This window comes from Syngnathus leptorhynchus, chromosome 8 (genome assembly GCF_054491065.1).
Source record: "Syngnathus leptorhynchus isolate UIUO chromosome 8, UIUO_Slep, whole genome shotgun sequence".
Classification (NCBI taxonomy): domain Eukaryota; kingdom Metazoa; phylum Chordata; class Actinopteri; order Syngnathiformes; family Syngnathidae; genus Syngnathus; species Syngnathus leptorhynchus.
The window spans coordinates 11633756-11658345 of record NC_141202.1 but is presented as its reverse complement, the minus strand read 5'-3'; the positions used below and the strand labels follow the sequence as shown (position 1 = coordinate 11658345).

Below are 24590 nucleotides of genomic sequence, written 5' to 3'. Positions count from 1 at the left end.
TATACTTAAGCAAGCCGCAAATGACGAAAGCATGGCAAACCAGTCTTCCAGCGAGAGGGGGAGAGAACGAGGGAGGGGGGGGGGTAGTGTAAGAGAGAGTGAGCCGTTGGCTCAAACTTACTTAATAGAACAGACGCTGTGCGCTTTGGACGACGGCGCGCGCTGGATGTGAGGAGGGCATGATGAATGCGCGCTTTCATTGCCCCCGAAAGTGAACCGCAACAGGTTAAAGTCGGAACTGCAGCGCGCACCAAGGGGGTTGCCTCGTTGTAGTGCACGTGCGCGCGCGCATTCCCCACAAACCATTCTGGGCAAGAGGAGCATGGCCCGGCGGACCTGTTGAGTGGCCGATCCGACGCACACTTGTGGATCGAGAGGCGCGCTCCAAAGGAACAACGGCCACTTCTCGCTTCGTCATGATTTAATCACTTTTAGCCGATGCCGCTTATTGGATACAACTTCATTGCTGACACCCAACGCCGAACTGAAATCTCCGCCGAGATGCCACTGCAGCACAATTTCATTGGAATCGACGCATCTCTGCACTGACGACACCACCAAAAGGGTTTATCGTTTCTTCAACAAGCTAGGGAGACAAAAAACAAAACTACACAAACAACAAACCTACATTGTGGGAGTCTGATTGGCTGTTCTAGATGGAGCTGCGGGCATACCTGCTGTGCATCTTCCTTCTTAAAGGTAACGGCCAGCTTTCATTCATATTTCTCTTCCAATATGCGTATGGCTCATTTTCATTTAATTTCATCAGTCAAGAAGCGGTTAATCTCTTTACCGTTACGCAAAAAATGCTCTTAGTGGACTACCAAGTCAATGTCAATTGGTTTTGGTGTCTAAAACCTTGAATCATGAACCTTTTGAGTACAGGACTATCTCAGTATGGTTGTTTCAGCGTGAAAAAAAAAAATCAGGATGGCATATGATATGAGCATGAACTGTTTTTCTTATATTTTTACTTTTCTCCTGATCAAAATGACCTCAATGCAATTTTACTTTGATTCCTGCGTGTCTATTGGATCCGATTGTTATCAAGTATTGCATTCATTGCTTCTGTTAGTGTTTTGCCAACCTGCGCTTTAAGTGTTCTCGCATGTGTGTGTGTGTGTGTGTGTGTGTGTGTGTGTGTGTGTGTGTGTGTGTGTGTCATACAGCAGCATGTAGGTGAGCAAGTATGCGTGTCATGTTAATGCTTTCAACAGAGCTGCCGTGATGCTCACAGCAGCCGCGCTCTGTTTTCCTGTACGTGCGCAGCCATTCATAAATTCTGCTCGTTTTAATCGAGCTGACTTTTATTCCCACGCACGCCGAACCTCTTTCCACCCCCGTATCCCCGCGAGGCGGTGACGGATGAGAATGAAATGATCAAGATAATGGAGAGACAATCTGCGGTGGAACAGGAAATCCAATCAAGGAATCCAACACCTCACCGGGCCTTCAGTTAAAAGGGAGAGAAGGTGAAGAAAGAGGCGAGCGCCAGAGTACAAGCCCCTCAACAAGCAGACTGCATCCCATACAGGCCATATTCGAAAATGTCGTCAGCCATGAAAACAGATCCCTTCTTTTGGTGTTTCATCAAAATGCTCGCAAGCGTCCAAACACATTCACATCAAGCTCAACGCACGCAAGTAATTACACGCACTCAGACAGCCAGAGCTGAACGTGCGGTTAAGAATCTGGACACGCTTTGACTCGATAAATGTTTGCAGCCAGTCGTCATGGCGATGGGTGGTCAAGACAGGCCGCGGTACAATGTCATATATATAAACGGGAACGAGGGGGGGGGGGTCTATAAGGCGTGGGTGAGGGGGGTCTTGTGGTCTGCAGACAAAAAAAAAGAGGCCATTTATGGTTTTGGAAGAGGAGGATCAAGGAGACGAGAAGGAATCTTATTGTGGAGAGTCGGGCGTGGATGCTCGCGGCCACAAGAAAAGAATCCAAGGCAACGACCTGTTCAAAAATAACCCAAAGGCCCATAAAGGAAAGATTCGGCACTGGCGTTCCGAAAGCTTCGGAACATCTGCGTGGAATCAATAAGGATGGTCGCGACCCGTCCAAGTTGCTCGAGGTTTGGACGAGTACAAGCAGCGCCACTTGGAAGCCAAACGCTGCTGGCCCACAAACGCATTCGACTCAACGAGGAAGAAAAACAGCCCGGCGGCGGGTGAGCAAGCGCGACAAGAACGACACGCGATGGCCGCATCTCCGGTTTTGCCCGCCTGGTTAGAATTTGTGGGTATGCCGGCGACTTTATTGCCATCGCTCGTTCGTGAGCTGCACACTCAAGTCAGTCCGGTCACGAATGGACCCAGTTGCTGCAAAACCGCAAGTGACGTCAGCTCACCAGACACTTCATTAGGTACAATTTAGCTCACATGCAAGACATGTATACTGGATTAAAAAAAAAAAAAAGTCATGCATGTCAAATCCCTCATTGATTCATGCAAAAGAAAACCAAAGAGAATTCCACTCAGACGGACACCGCAAGATTCTAATGAAGAAGCCCGGCATGTTTTCCGGAGTGGGCCAGCCAGCCGACGAGCATCTTGCCGTTCGCGTTGGAATCAAAGGGCAGACTTGTGCTGCCGTCAACAGGGTGCTCACTATGCTCCTCACTCCAACACGCCTTTCCTTCCTCACCTCTGGACTGAACTCCCTTTCAGCCCTGCTAGCCGTATGCCGCCGCTGTTTATTTCCTTTTCACTGGCTCCCTCGTCCTCCCGGTTGCCAGTCCATGTTCCTTAAAACCGAAACAAAAATATAGTATAGCGGGCTCTAGTCTGATGTGTTATTTGCATCAAGTGCATCATCGTACGTACATCGGGGAAAATTGGCAAAATCGCTTTGGTTCTTTTGAAACACTCTCAACTAGGACAGCAGCCATCCAATATTTTTAGAATCGATTATTGGCTGAATAATTCGAGATCCCAACCACCTTTGGTCGATATTGATGGGAGCTCTCTTGCTTGTGCTCAATTCTGCAGGCTGGTGCCAGTGCTTCAACATTGACGTGACACATCCACGGATCTTCGGCGGTCCGGACGATGCTCTTTTCGGTTTCTCTGTGTTACAGCACGAAGCAGAGGGCGAGAAATCGTGAGCTTGCGCAGGCTAGGCTGTGGTGCGCTGCTTTTTTTGCCGCTAACTGACCTTGCGAATGATCACCCCCGCAGAATGCTGGTGGGTGCTCCTTGGGACGGGCGGCCCGACAACAGGAAAGGAGACGTTTACAAATGCAGCGTGACGGAGGAGAGCAACTCCAACTGCAGCAAGTTGGATTTAGGTGAGAGCCAACATCCTCCGGTGAAGGTCCAGAACTGTCGGTCTGAGCTGTCGTTTGCATCCGTCACAGGTGATGCGGCCTTTCGGAATATTTCAAAAAACCTAAAAAACTCTCACCTGGGAATGACTCTCACGCCGGACTCACCCGACGGCCTCTTGGTACGTGCCTCCAACTCAGTTTTGAAAGCATCTACCCTGCTTCTGTTTTTAAACAAACTTTGAAGATAATTCAGACACATATGTAGAAAGAGCATAAGACAAACATTGCCATCCGTATGCACAAAAAGCAGGATTAAAGAGGATTTCACATTCAACAATCTTCAGAAATACTCAACTTGCTGTTTTTAATCTTTTTCTTTCAAATTTACACAAACAGACAAAATAGTCTTCCACCATCTAGTGGTCAACGGTGGAATTACATCAAATAAATGTGAAGAAGGACACAATTGTTCCTAAATAAATGGGGCCCAAAATCCATGAAATGGATCTGGCTGCTCTCCGAGGGCCGACTCCGAAAGCATGCGGGCGTGTAATTTGGACTCTTACCGGGTTTGACTCAGCATGTGGCATTTTGTGCCTTCAGTTAAACCGGCATGTCTTCGCACGTCTCGGAGCTGGCTCCTTTATTGTCCGTGAAAAGCTGTCGGGCGCAGTCGCCACTTGAATGTGTGCGTGTTTTTCTTGAGGCCGGCGGTCAGGTCTATAATGGGCCGGGAATGCGTCTCCGGACTTTTGTTAATAAAAGACGAACAAAAAGCCAACGCACCTCTGTTGATTTTCGTTTCCATCCCCGAAGGATCCACTTTCTGTAATAAGAGGGCAAAACATAGGACAGGATGTTTCTCCACCCCAACTTTTGACGTGAGCGCCAGCAGCGTAGTGCTTCTCCCTCACTCTTAGCTCAATTAGATCCAAATTGCCTGACTGGTCTGGTGTTCTTGTGCTGCCAAGATGACAACAATGCTCACCCCCCACCACCACCACCACTTTCTCCGTCTCTCCCGTTCTGTCCCCCAAACCGCATATTGTAATTTTTCCATGACCAACTGCCTCTCTTGCCTGCTTTTACTCACTGCCTGCCCTTATTTAGTCACTTTTTTAGCGAAACACCTCAAATGTTCGACCCAAGCAAACAAGCACCGGAATAGCTTAGCGCAGAAATCCTCCGGTCCAGACCGACATCTCGCCGGATCCGCTTGTATTATTGACATGTTTACATTATTATTGGATATGAATGTGTCAGCGGTGCATCGAGACACGAGTGTAATTTGTTGGGTGACCGCACTTTTTTGGCAGGCATGCGCGCCACTGTGGTCTCAGGAGTGCGGCACGTCCATGTTCAGCACGGGCATCTGCGCCTCCGTTGGAGACGACCTCCAGCCGCGAGAGATCATCGCTCCGACGGCTCGACGTAATCGCTAACACACGAGCACGTACATTGAGAAAGACGCAGGTAGCCGTACGTCTCTTTCTCGCAGGGTGCACGACCTACATGGACATTGTGATCGTGCTGGACGGCTCCAACAGCATCTACCCCTGGTTCGAGGTGCAGAGCTTCCTCAGCAACATCCTCAGCAAGTTCCACATCAGCCCGGACCAAATGCAGGTAAGTTTGAACAAACTTCAAATAAGAGCCCTCTACACAAGCAACAAGTCACCCAACAACAATCAATAATTTGGCAACTATCGAACATTTGGTCCAAAATATCCTTCGAGATGCTTAAAGACACTCCAGATTAAAGTTTGCTCTCAGACTAAATATTAAACAAAGAGAATGACACCTTGTGTATTACAAACAAACACACAATGTTGTTTTTATGACGGCCCTCTAGCTTAATGCTAACGTGAATGGAAAATTCCATCGACCCGCTAACGTTAACAACAATAGTCATGATTTTGGGACATTTGAATGCAGATGGTGACCCAACACTGTACAGATAATTGAGGAAAACAATACTCAGGCATATATTCTTTATCCACATCATATGACAGCAGCCTGCTGAGTTGTAGAAGTTTGTTCTTCTGCATGAGGCTCTTTGCTGGTTGTATTTGAACCCTGGGCAACAGAAAAGTGGCGGACAAGCTTTTTAGGCCAAAGCATGCACAAGAACAGAAAAGGAAGTCGGTCCATGTGGATTGCTGCTGTGACATCAAGGGGCATTTGGAGGCCAACTCAACGCGCCGAGGAGGGAGAAGGGGGGGGGGGGAAGGTTGGTTTGGGTTGTAAGAGAAACAGGCAATGTGGGGTGAAAAGGAAATTCCTCTGGTTTCCCATTGAAGTCCAAGATTCCAACAACTCGCTGTTTGCTTTAGGTGGGGGGGCGCTTGTGGTTTTCTTTATGACTTCTAGCTTATATTTTCGTCGACTACGAGTACAGTGGTGCCTTGAGATACGACTTGGATCGGTTGTGTGAATGCTCGCTCCTCTCAAATCATCTTTCCCATTGAAATGAATGGCAATGCTGTTAATTGGTCTCAGCCTTCTCCCCTAAAACAACCAAAACAGTTGTGTGTATTATGGCAAGGGAAAAAAACATCATTAATGGCAGTAATGTGCAACTCCTCTCAGTACAACACTAATATAAGTGGCTCGATGCAGGGGATAAAGAATATATGACTAAGTACATTGTCTGTCTACATGTGTTGCGATATCATCTGTCTTCAATCAATTGCTTATTGGTTTAAAGCATAGATGCTATGTAGCGTTAGCATTAAGATAGCAGACCGAAAGGTTAAGCTATGTGGTTGTTTCAAATTCACAGGCTTCTCTTTGTTTTTGATTTTTGTTTAGTGTGTCTAAACTAACTTTGAGGCACTATGTTTGGTTTCTCTTGCGTGGAGGTGGGAATCCTGCAGTACGGCGAGGTGGCGGTCCACGAGTGGTCGCTGAGAGACTACCAGAGCACACCGGAGGTGGTGGAGGCCGCCAAGAACATCAGCCGCCAGGAGGGACGGGAGACGCGCACAGCTTATGCCATCAACATGGCCTGGTAGGCCTCATCTACCACCACCAGCACCACTTTGGGCTCTTTCCAAATCATATGGTCTCATTTGGTCTCTTACTTAAGTCAGAATTTAGTAATTGTGCGCAGTCACGGCCAAACAAGCATGTTGAGTCAATGTGAGTAGAAGACATGTAAGCAGCTGCCCTCTCTCGGGTTTTCCTAAAAGATGGAATATTTCTGCCGCGAAGACAAACCCAGACGTGTTATTAATATTGGGCAAGGAACCATATTTGGTAACTTTAGAACACACTCAAATGGGACCCTCAACACCTCAAAAACAGAATCGTCTGTTTGATGTTTTCTGCCAACCAATGAATGAAGACAAATTATAGTCATAAAATCATATCCGATATTAAATACATGCTAGCTGGATGTGGTATTTACTAATGTTCCATTTATTATTTATAACAGATATATAAATAAATATAATGTATAAATGTGTAAATAAAATAAAAAATGAGATAAAATATATATTATAAAACATATATTATAAAAAATGAAATAAAACATTTTGTGGACTTCCAATTCCCCCAAAATCCTGAGCTCAAATATCGAGTCGGAAAGATGCGCAAGTATGATTAGTTGTGAATGAATATAATTGAGAAAAAAATTCACCAATCATGGAAACGCCCCCGTAACATTTGTGTGCATGTTTTCAGACTGTTTAATGATTGTGCATGTGCAAGATTTCATTTTGCTTGACCTGAACTGAATTCAAGGACTTTCCCAGCAAGGTGTTACAGATGAAGATAAGTTGATGTAGGGAAATGCTCGCTCTCATGAAATCTGATATACGCTGATAATATATTCGCAACATGCCGGCTTCTTTAATTTGCTCCAGATCACGCTCGGAAAGAAATATGCCAAAAAGGGGGCAGGGCCTGATGGCCCGCGAAGCCAAGCCTAAAGAAACAGCTTGCTATAGGCGAAAAACCACAAAGTCTTGAAACTAACCCTGCTTTTTTTTCCGTCTCTATTCCAAATCAAATTCCTGCTTTACTGGAGTCGTACATGCGCACACTCCCTCGCGCACGCAGCTAATTGGAGAGTTCCTGTTTTGTGCTCCATTTCAAATGCAACATTTGAAGAGGCGGTGAAACACTGCAGTGCAAATGTTGACACGCTTTCAAAATGTCCTTTCTGCACTTTTTCTATTGGGGGGGGCACTCGTGGGTGAGCGAAAGGACCCTGGTGGAGGGAATGCCGCCAATGGCTCCGTTGTGGTTCCGTTTTTGAAAACAGCCTCAATTGGACTCAATGAGCTTCTGCCTTCCAAGATTTCAAATTGTCCTTCGCTGCAGAGATGAGTCGTACGATCTCACAGCTCGATTTAGTTTACACATACACGTTGTTGTCATTGCGATGATCTGCGGGACATTAGTCTAAACCAATCGGGCCGGCCATGTGAGCGTCCAGCCTCCGATGTTGCCTTTGCCTGACACCCACGCGTACACAGTGGTCGGTGACAGCTGGGCGAGCGGGCGGAGTTGGCTCGACGGTAAGAAAACACCGGTGGGCGACCGGCTGCTGGCTCAGTGTGGCCGCAGGTGAGGCGGCGCCTGCTCGGCTCGGCTGCACTCTGCAGCTGTCAAAACACGCACAACCACGCATGGCTCTGTGTGTGTGTGTGTGTGTGTGTGTGTGTGTGTGTGTGTGTGTGTGTGTGTGTGTGTGTGTGTGTGTGTGTGTGTGTGTGTGTGTGTGTGTGTGTGTGTGTGTGTGTCAGCAGCGTGTGAGTGCGACTCTGTCACACGGTTTGTCAAAGTTTGCCGGCCTGCAAATGAGCTCATCTTCTGCCTCCCCCTTCTCCTCTTTTCATTTGGATGCTGTTTTGGGTGTCATCACATTTTCCTTTTACGCCTCCTCTAGTTGTATTGTTTAGTTCATACAAGGACAACTTGTGCGTTTCTGTCCGCAATGTTTCGATACAGACGGCAGGTCGCTAGCTAGCCTTTCCGCCTCACAGTTGAGACGGGGAAAAGTTGCACGTTAGGGAATTGCGCTACCCGAGAATGAACGGATGAATTTCTCTTGATACACTTTCACTCGACATCCTCACTTCTAAGTTCATTCTTTTCTCCGTACGCCATTTCTGGCTCGTCGGTCTATTGGCCTATGTAATTTGCAGACTGCTTGTTGGGGGAAGGAAACGCTTGTTTTTAACTTCTGCACTTGGGTAGGCCGACTAGCGACCACAATTTTAAATTTAGCCGGGGGCTGGAGTGACGCCTGAAAATGACTTGAGTGACGATGCTTCCCGCTCTCCCTGACACTGTGTGTGTGTGTGTGTGTGTGTGTTTGTGTGTGTGTGTGTGTGTGTGTGTGTGTGTGTGTGTGTGTGTGTGGCTTACCAAGCGTAAAGCAGGTCCCACTGAGTACAGGTTTCATGCAGACAAACAGGGTGTGGCTTCTGGTCAGTCTGTGCGTGTGAGCTTCCTCTTCATCATGCCACCATTGCATAGGAATGCACAGATGCCCTGACACACACACACACACACACACACACACACACACACACACACACACACACACACTGCCCACTTTTGAGTCAAAGCGCGGCTACGTTATTTGTGTCCAGTATGACTAATGTGTGGTCCATTAGGGATCTGCATCAGTCCTTTAAATGCAATGGCCAGGCGCTGAAATGATCCTATGGAGGGTGGGGAACCTATGAAAAAGTCTAATGTAAAGCATCAAACAAACATTTTGGGGTTTCTTACAACAGTTAATCTGAGATTTCACTTTTTAAATTGCACAAGAATCTCACTTACCCGTTTTTCCAAGATATGAGGCGTTCAGATTTTTTTTTCTGCTTTGATTTGCAAGGCCTCAGACGCTTTAATGCCACTCCCATTTCAAGTTTGCTGACAAAATGTGTCTCTCTTTGTGAGCCAAACTTCTATTTTCTACGCACGCACGACGCAGCACAGAGGCGTTTAGCGCCGAGCGAGGGGCGAGGGAGGGCGCCACCAAGGTGATGATCGTGGTGACGGACGGAGAGTCGCACGACGGCGAGGAGCTGCCTGACGCTCTGCTGGAGTGCGAGAGCAGAAACATAACCAGATACGCCATCGCTGTGAGTTTACAGTTCCACTATTTCACATGTGTTTTGAGCTATCAAGTTTCATTTCATATCCATTCAGGCATTTCACACATTGTTTGATGCAAATTGGGGAAGTGACGGCTTGGATCTGGAAATGAAGACATTTGGGCACCACCGTCCAATAAAAAGTCACGCACTATTTTAAAGAGGGATGACACATCCCTGACATTCCTCACACAGTTTGCTCCACACGCCCTCAAGATGCTGGTGACCCCTAAATAGCGTCTTCCAATCACCAAATGAACACTTTGGTCTCAGTGGCCTTGACTAAGCTCCGCCTTGCCTACGCAGCAACAGCAGATGCTTTTTGTGGGCGAAGGCCGCAAACTCCTCCCGCGGCCACGAGAGAATGAAAGCGAGTTTGTTGCCTTTTGTCGAGAAAAGCCAGACAGTCGTGTACAGTTTGTATGACCCGTATTTTGATGGGCGGGGATGATTTGAGACACGAGTGTGGTTATGAAACAAATTCAATTTGTCTCAACGCACCAAGGAGTAGAAAAGTTGGTCAGGACTGCATGACCAGGACCGCCTTTTGGTTGCCCTCGGCAACATTGCTGTTTATGCTCTCTACTAGTTTTGCATTCAAACGTGACGGTGACTTGGTCTCGATATTCCCCAGGTCCTGGGCCACTACCACCGAAGGCAGCAGAACCCCGACACCTTCATTAACGAGATCAAGTACATCGCCAGCGATCCGGACGACAAGTACTTCTTTAACGTGACCGATGAAGCGGCGCTCAACGACATCGTGGACGCTCTGGGAGACCGCATCTTCTCACTGGAAGGTGGGCGGTCGGAGCCAGGCGGTCGAGTCCATCAAAGGAAATTGTGGCAGATCTAAAAACATGGCAACTCATTTTTGACATGTTTTCAATAGGAATCGGTTTGTCTCTTAAGGATGACCCCTGAACTAGACCGAATATGATATTGAGTGACAGTAACATCAAATCATAAGAAAGTAAACACTGGACTTTAAAATGACTTCAAAGGCTGGAAAGATGAAACACGAAGTACGGCCGTGAGTACGAAAAAGTGCAAGTGCGTACCCAAAAGTCAAAGTCTGCTTTATTGTCAATTTCTTCACGTTAAGACACACAAAGAGATCAAAATTACGTTTCCCACCATCCCACGGTGAATAAATGACTGCAGCAATGTTTACATATCAGGAGTGGAAGTAGTGCTGAAAAGTGACACCAGCAAAAATATGGCAAGAAATCAGACGGCAAAGGAAAAGGGTGCGGCTTTGCTGTCACCTATGGAGTTTGAGAAAGTGCTGAAAAGGAAGGCGGAAGGGAGGGAAGGCAGGATATATCAAGCAACGAGAGGATGCCGAGCGCTGACCGTACTCTACCTCTGTGCTCTGGCTCACCCCGCAGGCACTCTGGGCAACCAGAGCTCCTTCCATATGGAGATGTCGCAGATCGGTTTCTCCACCCACATGCTGGATGTGAGTTTCACCTCGTTCTTTGCGCGTTCGCACACTGCCTGGGTCTTCATGGCTTTGTCTGGTGGCGGTGCGCTCAGGACGGGATCCTGTTTGGGATGGTGGGCGCTTACGACTGGGACGGCGGCGTGCTGAAGGAGGGCACCAACGGGAGAATCGTACCCGCCAGAGAGGCCTTCGAGAGCGAGTTCCCCCTGGAGCTGAAAAATCACGCAGCATATCTCGGTACGTTGCAGATCTAAATCGTGCTATCAGATGAGAGGAGTAATTGATTGTTTGTTAATCCCACATGATGTTGACCCCTTATTTAAGAGCGATCTTAAACCATTTTAGGGATCATCCAAAGCAAGCAATGAGTCTCATTTGGGAAACAGAGAAGATGTAAGAACATGAAATCAGCTACGTCAAAGTGGCCTTGAGTGGCTGCGTATCAGGATCTTAAAATCCACACATCTGTGCTAAAATCATTTTTCCAGTCAGTCCAAAGTGATAGTTCTTCCAGGAGTTCATATGCAAGAACCCGGCCGATGGTTTATTTGTGCAGGCTACACAGTGTCTTCTGTGCTGGTGGGCGATTGGAGGAGGTTGTATGTGGCGGGCGCACCGCGCTTCAAGCACAAAGGCAAAGTCATCTTGTTTGAGCTCAGCGACAACGCCGACGTCAACATCGTGCAGGCCCTCAATGGAGAACAGGTGCAAATCCAAGAGTGACAACGCCACCCCCTGCTGTCAGGAAACTGAAAGAACATGTCTGCCGCCCCTAGATCGGTTCCTACTATGGCAGCGAGCTGTGCGGTGTGGATGTCGATCAGGATGGAATCACTGATGTTCTCCTGGTTGCAGCACCCATGTACCTGGGCTCCGGGAACAAGGAAGCTGGAAGAGTCTACATCTACACACTCAGTGGGGTAAGACTCCACAAAAACGGGGAACACGCAATGGGTGGGATTTGAATCCCAAATTAGAACCATGAGGAGGGCATTCAAAGCACTCAACCATCGACAACTATCGTCCCCAGTTTGTATTCCATGTCCTTGCCTTTTTTTTCAGGAGGAGTTTGTCTCAAACGGTACGCTGAAATCAGACGAAAAGTCCCAAGATGCTAGGTTTGGCTACGCCATGGTCGTTGCTCCGGACCTCAACCATGACGGATTCACTGACCTACTGGTGGGTGCCCCCTTGGAAGATGACCATCGTGGGGCTGTGTACGTGTACCACGGCCAAAGTATTTACATTAACCACCGCTACAAACAGGTATTCGGCAGTCTTTATCCCCTGTGACCTCCCAAAATTACTCCAGAATTTAATCAGAGTGGTTGCTTGATTTGCAGCGTATCGCTGGGATGTCAGTGTCCCCGTCCTTGCGGTATTTTGGCCGTAGTGTCAGCGCCAGGTTGGACTTGGATGGAGACGGGCTGATCGACTTGGGGGTGGGAGCCCACGGCAGTGCCGTGCTGCTCAGGTGACCCTAAAAAAAAACAGGGACTGTCCATCAAGTAGAAGGTTTTTTCCAGCATTCATCCCCCGTTTTGCAGATCTCGAAGCATCGTGCAGATCAATGTCAGTCTGTCCTTCCAGCCGCACTCCATCAACGTCATCCAAAAGACGTGCCAGCGCGGTGGGCGAGAGTCCGCCTGCCTTGACGCCACCGCCTGTTTCACGGCCATGTCCCGCTCCCCTGGGCCGCGCAGCAATGGCTTTGGTATGTCAATTGCCACCTTTGATCCAGGTCTGCTTTCGAAAAAACCTGGCTAGATCGTTATCTTTCCCAGATTTGTGGGTAGCGGCAATGTTGGACGACAGGAAGTTGTCAGCCCGGGCGCTGTTTGATGACAGCTCCCACAGGTTGACCCAGCTGGTGGTGCGGGCTCACACGGGACAGACTCTTTGCTACAAACTGCCCTTCCACGTTTATGTGAGCATTTCAGGCCGACGTTCACAAGCTTCGTGCAACTCTCCTTCTCATTTTCATCCCTTGTCGCTGACAGGACACGGCAGACTACATCCGCCCAATCAGCTTCTCACTGCGCTTCAAGATCAACGACACTCTGAGCGGTCCTGTAATGGACGAGGGTTGGCCAACATCCGTCAAGAAATACGTGAGTGAAAAACAGTGGGCCCGCAGTTCCTGTTCTTCCCCAGCCAAACCTGATGTTCTTTCCATGTGTCCCTGAGCAGATCCCCTTCTTTAAAGACTGCGGGGAGGATGACGTTTGCACCACGGATTTGGTGATCCAGGCCCAAATGGACATCTCTGGGACCAGGTAAGGTTGTGTAACATGACAATTCAGCTGTTAACGTTCCACAGAGTCAACATTCTCCTGTTTCCTCCACAGACACAAACCTTATGTGATCCGCAGTCCTCGTAGGCGTATGTCAGTGGAAGTCCAACTGGAGAACAGACTGGAAAACGCCTACAACACCAGCCTGACACTGCACTATTCACGTAACCTGCACTTCTCCAGCCTAAGTATTCGGGTATGACCCAACGACAGGAATTTGGCAGGATTACATTTCTAGCTGTGGCATCTGTGCCATTCACCTCTTCAAAAGGGCACCACACTTTTGGCGGATCATTTGGGACTGCATCTATTCCAATCAAGGAAACTTGTCTCCTTTCTGGACGGTTTCACATTTTGTTTGTAGGAAGAAAGCAACTTCAAGATTGAGTGTACAGGCCTGGGCTCCAACAGTCACTCGTGTAACGTCAGCTACCCGGTCTTTCGCTCCCAGTCCAAGGTACCCGTGGGAATAAGCGCATCACATGACGCAAACGGCACCCATGTAATCCATCTCTTCTCTGTGATCGAAGGTGAACTTCATGCTGGAATTTGAGTTCAGCTGTGCTACCCTGAACAATCGAATTCAAATGAAGATAAATGTAGCCAGCGATAGTGTGGAGCGAGTCGACACTTTAGAGGACAATAGTGTTCAGCTGCAGAGCTTTGTCCAGTATGAGCCCGACTTGTTCGTCAGCAGGTAACCGTTCTGTCCTCGTTATGGGGTCCTGCCGCTGGGTCTTCACATCTATATTCCTCCTTCTGCAGTGACTCGAATTTAAACCGATATGAAGTGCATCCCACGCGGACAATGTCAGAAGCCATTGGGCCAGAGTTCTACACACACTTTAAGGTACACTCACAAAACCTCAGTGGTGAATGGGCAGAACCGGCGAGGCCTCAAGACTTCAAGACGAGTTGCCTGGCTTTCTCCCCCAGTGCTAGTTCTATTAAGAAAAAGACTCCTGACTTTGTAAAGTTGAGGCAACTTTTTTTTGCAGCTCCAGAACCTGGGTTGTTACCCTGTGAGTAATCTGGAGTTGAGGCTGCTTCTCCCATCGGCAGCTGCGGAAGACCAAGTCTTCATGACGGTCACGGACATCTCTTCTCACAACGTGAGTCGTCCCCCGTCACGAGCCCCCCTTTTCTTCCTCTCCGGGTGACACACTCCAATTGTCTCCCAGGCCACAGCCGTCAATTGCAGCGTCACGAGCGATCTGGCCACGCTGAAAGGCCGGCAGAAAGATGTGCGTCCACTGCACACCGAAGACATGATGGAGAACGACGTCCTGGTGAGGACCTCGCGGCATCACGGCCAGCCATCCTCAAAAACTGATTTTGTGTTTACCAACCTCCCAAAGAACTGCAGCAGGTCGTGGTGCATAGAGATAAAGTGTCAAGTCCAGCAGCTCCAGAGGGGACAAGCCGAAGTTATTCGCCTCAGCCGTAGAGTCCATGATGACTTTTTCCGAAAGGTGAGCAGCCATTGAACAGCAGCCAAACGAATCACACAAGTGAGCCACTGCGACGAGTCCTTTATTTGACGAGACATTGCCAACTACTGGCATGGCATGCATATTACATAATTTTTCCTATTTTTTGCACCTCCAGATGATGCTTTCAGGATGATTATGTAATTAGCCGCTTTGGCTTAAGAAATTGAGCTCACACCTTGTGCGTCCTTCTTTTCTACAGGCCAAGTATAAGTCGGTGAGGATCGTGAGCATGTATCACATCGCGCCTGGCGAGACCAACCTCATCACCTTGGCAACAGGAACGGTGTGGCGAGAGGTAACGGCAGCGCGTTATGTAACGTTCAAAAGATGAGGAACTTTGAATTTCTCAAACATGTCCGCTTGCCTCCAGACTGTGCTGGAGGTGCTGAAGGGGCGAGCTATCCCCATCTCGCTGTGGATTCTCATCGGGAGCATCATTGGTGGCTTGCTGCTCCTGGCGCTCATCATTTTCATTCTATGGAAGGTGAGCGCGTGGAACACAGATGATGTTTCTCAAGTCGACTGGTCTCAGCGCAGCCATCACATAATTTGTTGTCCTTTCTGCACAGCTGGGCTTCTTCGCACGCAAGCACAGAGAAGATGAGAACCAAGAGGAGTGAAAGCAGTACTTGCAGGGACATTTCTGGGTTTATCGGGCTTGTCAAGCGTTCCGCCTTCGAGCGGGCCCAAAGACAGAAAGCATCCGGCTCCCGCGACAGCCAAAGGGGCCCTATGACGGAAATGCACTCGCCACTGGTCCAAGGCTTGGGAACACTTGTGTAAATATTACATTTGGAAGTGGCTCAAATCACATTTTTTAATTTAATAAACAGACATGCTCTTGGTTTTACGTATAAAACAATCACTGATTCTCGAAACGCAATTTTTTTTTTTTTATAAATTAAAACGGATGAAAAATGCTCTTTGTGTCCATTTCACCTTCATTAAGCAAAAAGGATGGGAACTACTTTCCATGAAACTAGTTCGAGGGGGGGGGGCACTGCCTTGATGGAACGGCCTGTTTTGAAAAGAGCAAAAATCAGCACATTTGTTTTTTACACATTGCAATATAACAATATAATTGCAAAATAACAAGAAATAAGGATTTTTTCCTCTCTGTTGTAAGAAACAAAGGACAGATTGCTGTAAATCAGTCAAATGTTCTGCCCGTATTTCGTGTCTTTATTGTTGTATACATGGAAGGACTTAAAAAAAAAACTTCTTGTATTCATGATTATTTTTTCCCAAACAAATTGATTATCAGAATTTTACTCTGACAAATGTGGCAATGGAAAACTAATATTGGTGATACACAAGATGAAGCATAAATTTTAAAAGGGAAAAAAAAAAACAGGTTCTACTGGATGGTGTCGAACCGGACAAAAAAGGGCAATTAGCTCCAATAAACTATAAAAGCCTGCTTGATGTTTGGACACAGTTTGTGAATACAATCTGATCATTTTGAGGAGGAGGTGGCGGTTGCGGCGGTGGTGGTGTTGATGTAAGTTTCCAGCAGGAAAATGGTTTCATCCACTTGGTTCTCCGCTGAATCCAACCTTGCACGAGAAGAGCAACGCAAGAGGGCGTCAGGCGGGAGCCGAAACGCGTTGTGACGCCTGGCGATCCTACTTGTTAATGTGAAGGCGCAGCGAGTCCAGCTGCTGCTTTTCGGGAGCCGTGATCATCTCCTCCACCTCCGTCAGCTGTTCCGCTTCGGCCCCGCCGGCCTGCAAAGATGCCAGGATGGCCTCGATGCGCTGAGACTTCTCCAGCAGTCGTCTGCCAAACCAAAAGCACACACTTTGAGACCACCTGCGTTCGGGAAGTGATGACGAGGACACGAGGCACTGACTTGTTGTTGGATGTCTCAAACAGACGTCTGTGGATGAGGTTTGCCACGGTCTGCGCACACACAGTTGCAAAGTTCTCATTTTGGCAAAGACGAGAACATATAACATACAAAGACCAGCACGTATGATGTACAGCTCGGGAAATGGGACGATTTTGCGACTTATACATTTCTTCATATTGTCTATAAATATCCATACGCAAAGAACCACCAGAACCAGAATTCTCTTTCGACTCTGTCGCCTTTCTCGAGCTGTACGTCTACACTTTTACCTTGTAGCAGTTCTGAAGCAGCATCCTGGCCGTTGAGAGCTGGTTGACGGTGTAAAGATAAAAAGTGCGAGATGGAGCAAAGTCTGGTGTCTTGGGGATTTCCTGATGAGAACACGAAGCGTTCAAACATCCAGACAAGGACGGCACCGGAACAAGCAATACTGCGCGGAAAACAAAGCTGCCGGCGATAACGGGATTTTTTTTGCCCCCAAATAAGCAACCAAAGCCCACTGCAACGTTTCGAGACATTTTAGAGCTGGTACAAAACTGAAAATAATGCTTTGAATTTGCAGCATTGGATGGAAATTTAAAGCTATCGTGGTTCGTTTTTCTCCGACGATAGCAGCTACCGGAAGGGAAAGGTGTTCGCCGAGTGGGGCGCTCTACCTGCAGCTGGACCAGGTTCTGAGACAGAAGCGTGTAGAGCATGTCTTTGGCCTCCTTGGCGGGAATCATGGCAAAATCCTCCACCTGCTTCTGTTCCAGATGTTTCTTCTTCAGCAACAGGCGGAAGATGCGCGCCGATCGAGATCCGAATCTGTCAAAATGGGATTAGGGAGCCGTTTTGGAGTTCAGTTGAAGGCTTCAAACACGAGCTCACCTCTCTTGCACGACAGACTCTAGCGTGGCCCGCGCAAGATTGGAAAGGACTCGGTGCAAATCTGACACGTCGGTCGAGGAAATCAACTCAATTCTGGACTAGCTGCCAGTTATTCTCAGAGTACATCTAGACAAACAAACATTTTGGGGAAGTAAAGGATACTGAAAACGTACAGCCCACCTCCGCTCTCACCAGCTTTGCTCACAAACTCCATCTAAAAAAAGGCCGTTAATGTTTATTGTGAGTCAAAATCGGGACTGTGAGGAGCGAAGGCAAGCGGTCGTACCGGGTCATCCACCAACAAAGTGAGGTACTGGTCCAGCACTTGTCTGGGGACGGAGTAGGCGGCCGGCAACGATCTGAAGATCTCGTTGGCCGAGAGGGGCTTGGTGCAGGCTGCGTCGGGGGGGGTGGTCACCTCGCTCATCCTCAGCATGGTCCTTACGATCTCACCGCCCGTCTGACGTCAAAGAGCCCACACTAAAGTGTCAAATCACGGCGCGTGCGACGCGAGCGGGTGTGCCGAGGCCCGACCTGGTCCAGCTTATTGGACACGGCGCTGACGATGGCCTGATCTCGAAAGTGCAGATGGAACCGCTCAAAGTTCACCTGCCAGTAAATGCCCTCATCGCCGTGAGTCTGAACACAAACACCGACGTATTTGAAGATGCAGCGGGCAGAGAGCAAAGACAACCGACGTCGGGCATGTAGGAGGAAGTGATAGGAGCGGGATGTGTGAGACGCACCTCAGAGTCCATCCTGGCTTTCTTTGCGACGCTTTGCTCCTCGGCATCCTCCAACTGCCTCTTTCCTCGGCCTACCAGCGTCACTTGCGGCACCGAATAGCAGTCGGCGAAACTCTCGGGAGCCGGCGGTTCTGCTCTCACGGGAGCTTCCGTCGTATCCGCGGCACCCTTGCTTGCCGCTCGAGGGCAGCGTTGAAGGAAATGAGTCTCCACCAGTTTGGAGAAGGTAGATGACACTTCCTTGTAATCCATACTCTGGCCCTCTGTCACCACACAAGCAAGCAAGCACAATGGAAAACTTTGCAAGACAGGAACATTTCAAGCAATTCCGCATCACTCCAACACTTATGCGAAATTAACTTATCATTATCTAATTGGTAAAACCCAGGCTGGTTATCGTTGTTATCATGTCCTATAAATCGTATCTAGCGGTTGTGTTACTGACCCTCCATGGTCTGTGTGAGGCGATCGGCGACCACTTTAACGATGTCGCTCATGGTCACGCGACCCCGCTGCAGCATTTCCTCGACGATGAGCTCGCCGGTGTCGCCATAGAGTGTCTTGGCGGTGTAGATGTAGCGCGGGTAGCGCAGGATCCTCAGGATGAGATGGCAGCTGGCGCGATACTCGCTAGGCCTACCGAGACCTTTGCGGCCCGTGCTGAACATACAAGTTCCGTGTTGCACCAGCACGCACAGCGACTTTTTCACCTGTTGTCACGAGCACAAGACGACCATGAAATGTGTGCCGTCCCCACATAAAACCCAATAAGAAATACTAACTTTAAATTTCTGTTAATATTTGTTTGAAATTGTCCTATTCAGAATTCGATTTAGGGATACATTTTGCATCATCAGAATCAAATCTTGGATCAAATCTTACCAAGTCCAGAGAGACGCCAGTTTCTTGAAGGATGTTCCTCAGATTTTGCGCTTCACCTCGAAGCAGCTGTGTGCCCACTTTCTCCACAACTTCTCCAAAGTGCTCTCGAAGAAGAAGCCCGCAGAGGCGTACCTCCTGGGAAGTCATCTTGACAGAAAGAAAATAAATAAATTAAATCAGAGGTAATAAAGACGAGATACCAACGCCACAAAACAAAAAAATAATAATGTTAAATTGGCTTGGAAATGGGAGACACGTTAAGAATGTGATTTACGAAAAAGCTTCTTTTAAATGTATGTTTGTAATCACAAACCTTTTGAATTCGGCAAATGTTTAATGTTAAAAATGTGCCTCACACGCGAAGAGTAAGTTCCAAGAGGCGTTTTGCGGCTGCGCCATGCCGGCGAGGATACCGGAAGTTTTGCCACAATGTAATCATTTCCGGATACGCTTGCCAAGTGCACTGTGGGAATTGTAGTCTTCGAACTCGGAGGCAAGTCACTTCAACAAAAACAACGCAAACATTTTATTCCCTTATTACTACGTCAATTTAAATCCTGGGTGCGATTATGTACATTTCAAACCCATCACTTTTTTTGGTTCTTTTATCACAAACAATTTAATTTTAGGTTACATGTCAGGTAATGTAACCTAAAATTAAATTGTTTGTGAGAAAAGAACCAAAAAAAGTGATTGACAAGGGAAACAAAATGAATTTAGAACAACTTTCAACGTAAATTAAAGGACGCGTTGTTATTCTGTTCAGATTTTTTTTCTTTTGAACGGTGGGAGGTGCGTAAGAATCCAAAGGTCTGGTTTCATTCGCAAAAGGCATTTATTAGGCAGTTGTGTTCAATTCCTAACATGATGTCAGTATGGATCCAGAATGCTGCTTTTCATGAAGTTATGGTGCTGACAAAATATTTTTCCTTTATATCTGCCTAAACGTCCTGTACACATATTCGGACTTTTATTTTTGAAAATACAACCACTTTTTGTAGAACAAGAATCTTAAGAGTCCAATTGGACTTATTTCAAATTCTTTCAGGTTTTCTTTCCCTGCAAAACAAAGACAGTCCGAATGACAAATTGTGTTTTCAATCCAATCGACAAAGCAAATTATTCACGTCCCTAAAATACATTTCATTCTCAAAAGTTGAAATTTTGTTGCCTTTTCATCTTGAGAATCCAACATAATACCATTATAACATGCACTCTTAGTTTGAAAATACATTTAATTTGACAGATTTTTTTTCTTTGACATAACCTAACGAGCCAAAGCAATTTGGCGAGTTGTCAATTGTATGTACTTTCTGGCGTATTGTTTGACGACCCGTTTCCGTGGTGGCGGCGGCTCGGCAGCAACTGCGAGCACGCTCATGCTGATGCTGACGCAGAGCACCAGAACAGCCAAAATCAGCAGCGTGATGTCCAGTCCTCGAGTCAACCTCTGAGTGATTCAAAATGAATGTCAGCATGGCATGTTTTCTCAACCATAAACATCACATTATGAAACAGAGAAGATTAAATGTGTCAGCGGTACAGAAAATGGATGGATGGAGTAATTTGTAAAGTCAAACAAACAAACAAACAAACAAACAAACAAACAAACAAATTAATTATGAACGATAATAGAGATTAGTGAAAAACCAAATTTGGAGTATTTTGTAAAAACACATACAGTGAAAAACACAATTTCAAATTTATTCTTTCTTGTTTCTGTGATATGATGCTATTTTATATTCTATTGTTGTGATTTTACGGGATTAAAATTCAATCTTTTTTAAGTATAATAGTTGGTGGGTGAGTAAAAATACTCCTTTATTTGCATATGACAGTCACATTTAATTTGAAAAATATATAAAATATATTAATATTACGACGCAAGCCAGCCATAGAAAACGATTCAAGTCATATTTTCAGTCTTGCCTGACTGCGTGCGTATTGCAACAGCAAACTTGTCATTCTTTACAGAGGAATATCAAGTTGTCTGTGTGCATGTGTTGCTCCATTCTTGTTATCTGAAGGGCGTAGGGAAGCCAAAGTTGACCTACTATGGCGTACAAGGCCACCTCTTCACATCCACCGTCGTACCAGGACCCACTGCCACAAAATAAACCCACAGACAGAGGCGCCAGGTCCAATGCGTACAAAACCACGGCCACCACAGACAGGACGGCACACAACACGTTCATGGTCACTGTCAAACTAGCCTGACAAAGAAAGCAGGGTTTTCATTTTCATAGGCATTAACCCAAACCTTCTGTCACATGTTCTGTGTAATAATTTCTTTTTGCACAAATTGGATTCTTAAAATTGACACAAAATCATTTCGAATTTGGGGAGGGGAAAAAGTTTAACTGTATATTTGAAAAAGACAAAAAAAAGTAATTTTGCTCATTTTAGGCCGCCTTGGTTTTACATGTTAAAATGTTTCCCGTGGTGAAACACCTAAACTTATCAAAACTAATGACGAAAGAATTTACTATTAAAATGAGAGGCACATAAAGGGTAATACAAATTGTACCTGTGAAATTTCAAAACAAACCATTCTTTAAGATTAGTGTTTTGAACTTCCAAGTTAAATACAACTAAACAGTACTAAACAGTCATTTGCCTACCACCACAGGGAGCCCATTTGGGCTATACTCACAAAGCAGCAGGATGGGCACTGGCCTGACAAAAGCGACAAGACTCCCGTGGTGACAAACTACAAAGAGGAGAGACAAGACGCAAAGTGAGGCGTTATTTCAAAGCAGCACGTTTGCCGGATTCCAAAGTCATTGTTACCACGGCTCCGATCCAGTAAGCTGCTCCCAGACTGGCCAAGTCACCGGGGCGTATCCGTGTCCTGCCCGCCCCCAAGCCCATGTTGATCACGCCCACCAGGATTTGAATGGTCTGCAACATACGTTAGCAACAAGCCAAATAGCATGTAGCCTACCCAAGCCTAGTCTAGCACAATATTTTTGCTGAAATATGATTCAGCAAGACACAAGATTAAAGTGCCGTTTCTTTTTTTTTTTTAAGATTAAAGACCATTTATGGTTTGGAAAATTATAATACAAGATTAAAGCTGTACTGTAATAGGAATAAGACACAACACTAATCATTTAAAGCCGTACACTGCCCTTGTTTAATTGTAATCATCGTATAATGAAAAGAGCCGTGCACATAAGGTGAAAGGCCCTTGTAGTTACCCCGAGGACAGCTTTGGCCTCGCCCTTCAACACCCTGCAAGGCCTGCAGCAGCCGCAACTTTGGATGGAGCCAAGTGCGCTTGTTTGATTGGAAGCCACCGTCACCACGGCAACATTTTTGTCTCCCATCGCTGTCACAGACATCCTGGTGGGATGACGGACGGCAGCAATCAATCAGGAAGAACACAATTTGGAATTTGACGACGTCAATCAAGAGTCAGCGGCAGCTTTTGTCTGTTTGCATTACTCAAGATAACATTTTTCTTTGTCTCAGGTGCACTCGGCAATGTTGATACAAATGTACCACAAGTATGCAGGACTTCAGAGTTTTGTTGCTTCCTCTAAGCTAGGGGTGTCAAACTCATTTTTTTCGCGGGCCGCATTGTAGTCATAGTTTTTTTTGGATGGCCATTATGACTATCAACCCAAATAAATGTATGAGCACCTCATATTATATACAGTATGAGCTGCAAAACAAACTGACAAATAACTCATTTTCAAATCAGACTAGTAGAAACTGGTCAAATATAAAAAAACAAGTGAAGACAATTAGTAATTCTAGTAATGACACATGACTTTGATGCACAATTTGTCTTGGCGGGCCACATAAAATGATGTGGCGGGCCGTATCTGGCCCCCGGGCCTTGAGTTTGACACACATGTGCTCTAAGCCAACCTTTTTGGAGGAGAAAAAAAATATATATTTAGAAGAAAAGTATATATTTTACAATGATGATGATGAGTAGTAGGAGTAGTACAGTCGTATTACCTACATATTTTCCAAGTAAAAACATAATTTCAAGGAAAAGGTTGTACAAAATGCCCATTTTGGCAAAAGTTCTCTACTTTCTTACTATACTTTTATACTCAATTTTTCCTTTGCAAACGATTTAGTCATGAAGGTTTTGTGAGCATCAAATGAGAACTCTTACCTGCTGTTTCTTCGCTGTCGGCCAGATGTCATCTGAGAGAGCAAGTGGATAAGGACAAACATCAAATGTCAATAAAGAGCAGGCCAAAACCCATTTCCTGTCTATTCTTTGACTTCACAATAAAAGCTAGCTGGCTTTCATGTTGGCTGGCTCCAAATGATGCTATTAGTACGGTGGTTCTACACAGAGGATAAAGAAAATATCCTGCTGCCTAATCTCTCTCCATGTGGTTGTTGAACAAATTGTGTTTGGTTTATTGCTGTAAGGGTTCAAGCGCTGCAACAAGAATCCTATTTAGCGTTAGCATTAAGCTAACAGGTTCTTTCTCGAAAGTCATTAGTAGGCCGGTGGGTGGCAACGAGTACCTCTCGCCCGACGACCGGACCCTTGAGGACCTCGGCGGCACACTTGAGGTTGACGAAGAGCTGAACGACGGCCAGCGCTGTCAAAGTGGCGTCCGCAGATGTCAGCAGTCTCTGACGGACCAACAAGATTCCTCATCATGACCAAAAGTACCCCCGCAATTTCCTTGGCGGAGGCTCACCTGCGCCAAGAGAGCCACCGTTGCGCAATCGGCGTACAGCCGCCGTTGTCGTCCCGCAAATCTCGGTTGGCACAACCACAGGACGGAAGCGTTTTCCGCATCGGCGGCGTACAGAACCAAGGCGGCCAGAGCAAAAATAGCGCAGGCCAGGTTCAGCAAAGCCGCAAAGCACTTCTGCAAGAGAACGAAATTCAATTCATAAAAGAAAAAAAGTGCAAAGTAGAATAAAATGTTAAAATTGAGGACTCACCAGGCCAGGAGGCGGCAAACGTCCAGACAAAAGCGACATGATTCCCGTCACCACGAACTGACGACAGACAACATATTTTCAATTAGTGGACGAAACATTCCTATAGAGGGGAAAGATGCCCACACGTTGTCATGGTGACGCACCACAGCCCCCAGCCAGTAGGCAGCGCCCAAAGCGCTCAAATCTGCGGGTCCGCTGCTGGTCCGCCCGGGCCCGAGGCCAATGTTGAGCGCACCCACCAGGATCTGAATTGTCTGGGATAAAACAAGATAGAGACGTTATTGGCTAACATTACAACTTTGAATGTGATTTTATTAAAGAGTGACAGAAAGGCAAAGAAGCGCGGTCGGCTTTCTCACCCCAAAGGCAGAGATGAGGCGCGCGTCTGCGTCGGGCGGTGACATGTCTGTCGCCACTGCCGAGCCAAAGCGTTTTCCGGGCCTAGCAGCCCAAACCCCCCCCCCCAAAAAATGAGGGAACGGGAGTGCAGGCTGAGTAGACGGCTTTGCCTTTTTCATGCATGAAAGCACCCATGCACCTGGCAAAAACTAACACTGCTATCAGCTGGAAAAATGCTGAGCAAAATCCCCCAATTCTTCCTTTATTTACTCATGTTCCTGCCTGCGTTCGTGTTAAGAAATCAGCTATAAAAGGGTGTGCTCAACTGTGCAACCACTTGGAGAAAATGAA

General features: G+C 46.9%; 3 protein-coding genes across 5 annotated transcripts; 1 reads left to right on the top strand and 2 right to left on the bottom strand.

Moving 5' to 3' along the window:
• The first annotated feature begins 269 nt into the window (after positions 1-269).
• Positions 270-16017, top strand: itga10 (integrin, alpha 10). Its single transcript, XM_085918896.1, has 29 exons — positions 270-699; positions 3000-3111; positions 3189-3298; positions 3368-3456; positions 4594-4708; positions 4776-4903; positions 6139-6287; positions 9228-9378; positions 10025-10190; positions 10782-10852; positions 10930-11074; positions 11394-11542; positions 11614-11757; positions 11900-12103; positions 12181-12311; positions 12385-12551; positions 12622-12764; positions 12838-12948; positions 13028-13113; positions 13186-13327; positions 13496-13588; positions 13662-13828; positions 13897-13981; positions 14130-14243; positions 14313-14420; positions 14490-14603; positions 14824-14919; positions 14995-15108; positions 15194-16017. Exons 1-29 carry the CDS (start codon positions 657-659, stop codon positions 15242-15244), a joined length of 3498 nt encoding a protein of 1165 aa, XP_085775022.1. The 5' UTR covers positions 270-656; the 3' UTR covers positions 15245-16017.
• Positions 15784-19410, bottom strand: polr3c (polymerase (RNA) III (DNA directed) polypeptide C). The gene is made up of 13 exons (XM_085918897.1): positions 19288-19410; positions 18975-19121; positions 18538-18802; positions 18093-18355; positions 17881-17985; positions 17633-17806; positions 17509-17560; positions 17347-17407; positions 17133-17283; positions 16746-16847; positions 16477-16526; positions 16254-16403; positions 15784-16180 (listed from the first exon to the last, which is right to left on the bottom strand). The coding sequence occupies exons 2-13, from the start codon at positions 19119-19121 to the stop codon at positions 16081-16083; spliced, it is 1620 nt and encodes a 539-aa protein (XP_085775023.1). The 5' UTR covers positions 19288-19410; the 3' UTR covers positions 15784-16080.
• A 389-nt stretch (positions 19411-19799) lies between these two features.
• Positions 19800-24390, bottom strand: LOC147052494 (uncharacterized). Of its 3 annotated transcripts, none has more exons than XM_085918588.1 (11): positions 24260-24390; positions 24044-24154; positions 23901-23957; positions 23651-23824; positions 23472-23582; positions 23107-23138; positions 22175-22319; positions 21765-21875; positions 21628-21684; positions 21029-21187; positions 19800-20424 (listed from the first exon to the last, which is right to left on the bottom strand). In XM_085918588.1, exons 1-11 carry the CDS (start codon positions 24302-24304, stop codon positions 20242-20244), a joined length of 1185 nt encoding a protein of 394 aa, XP_085774714.1. In that variant the 5' UTR covers positions 24305-24390; the 3' UTR covers positions 19800-20241. The 3 variants fall into 3 exon arrangements, with proteins under 3 accessions (XP_085774714.1, XP_085774715.1, XP_085774716.1); XM_085918590.1 differs by having other exon boundaries at positions 20278-20424; positions 21029-21077; XM_085918589.1 differs by lacking the exon at positions 21029-21187.
• Between the last annotated feature and the right edge of the window lie 200 nt (positions 24391-24590).

What these genes read in the sequence shown, in the direction of transcription:
- polr3c (XM_085918897.1), bottom strand. Translation starts at nt 19,121, where the DNA reads ATGACTTCCCAGGAGGTACGCCTCTGCGGGCTTCTTCTTCGAGAGCAC. An exon ending in CTGGCGTCTCTCTGGACTTG is followed by an intron (nt 18,803 to 18,974) that starts GTAAGATTTGAT and finishes TCGTGACAACAG; the next exon opens with GTGAAAAAGTCGCTGTGCGT. An exon ending in CCTCACACAGACCATGGAGG is followed by an intron (nt 18,356 to 18,537) that starts GTCAGTAACACA and finishes GTGTGGTGACAG; the next exon opens with AGGGCCAGAGTATGGATTAC.
- LOC147052494 (XM_085918588.1), bottom strand. Translation starts at nt 24,304, where the DNA reads ATGTCACCGCCCGACGCAGACGCGCGCCTCATCTCTGCCTTTGGG. An exon ending in GTCCGGTCGTCGGGCGAGAG is followed by an intron (nt 23,139 to 23,471) that starts GTACTCGTTGCC and finishes TTGCTCTCTCAG; the next exon opens with ATGACATCTGGCCGACAGCG. An exon ending in CGACAGCGAAGAAACAGCAG is followed by an intron (nt 22,320 to 23,106) that starts GTAAGAGTTCTC and finishes TCATCCCACCAG; the next exon opens with GATGTCTGTGACAGCGATGG.
- itga10 (XM_085918896.1), top strand. Translation starts at nt 657, where the DNA reads ATGGAGCTGCGGGCATACCTGCTGTGCATCTTCCTTCTTAAAG. An exon ending in TTAACCACCGCTACAAACAG is followed by an intron (nt 12,104 to 12,180) that starts GTATTCGGCAGT and finishes CTTGATTTGCAG; the next exon opens with CGTATCGCTGGGATGTCAGT. An exon ending in GGCAGTGCCGTGCTGCTCAG is followed by an intron (nt 12,312 to 12,384) that starts GTGACCCTAAAA and finishes CCCGTTTTGCAG; the next exon opens with ATCTCGAAGCATCGTGCAGA.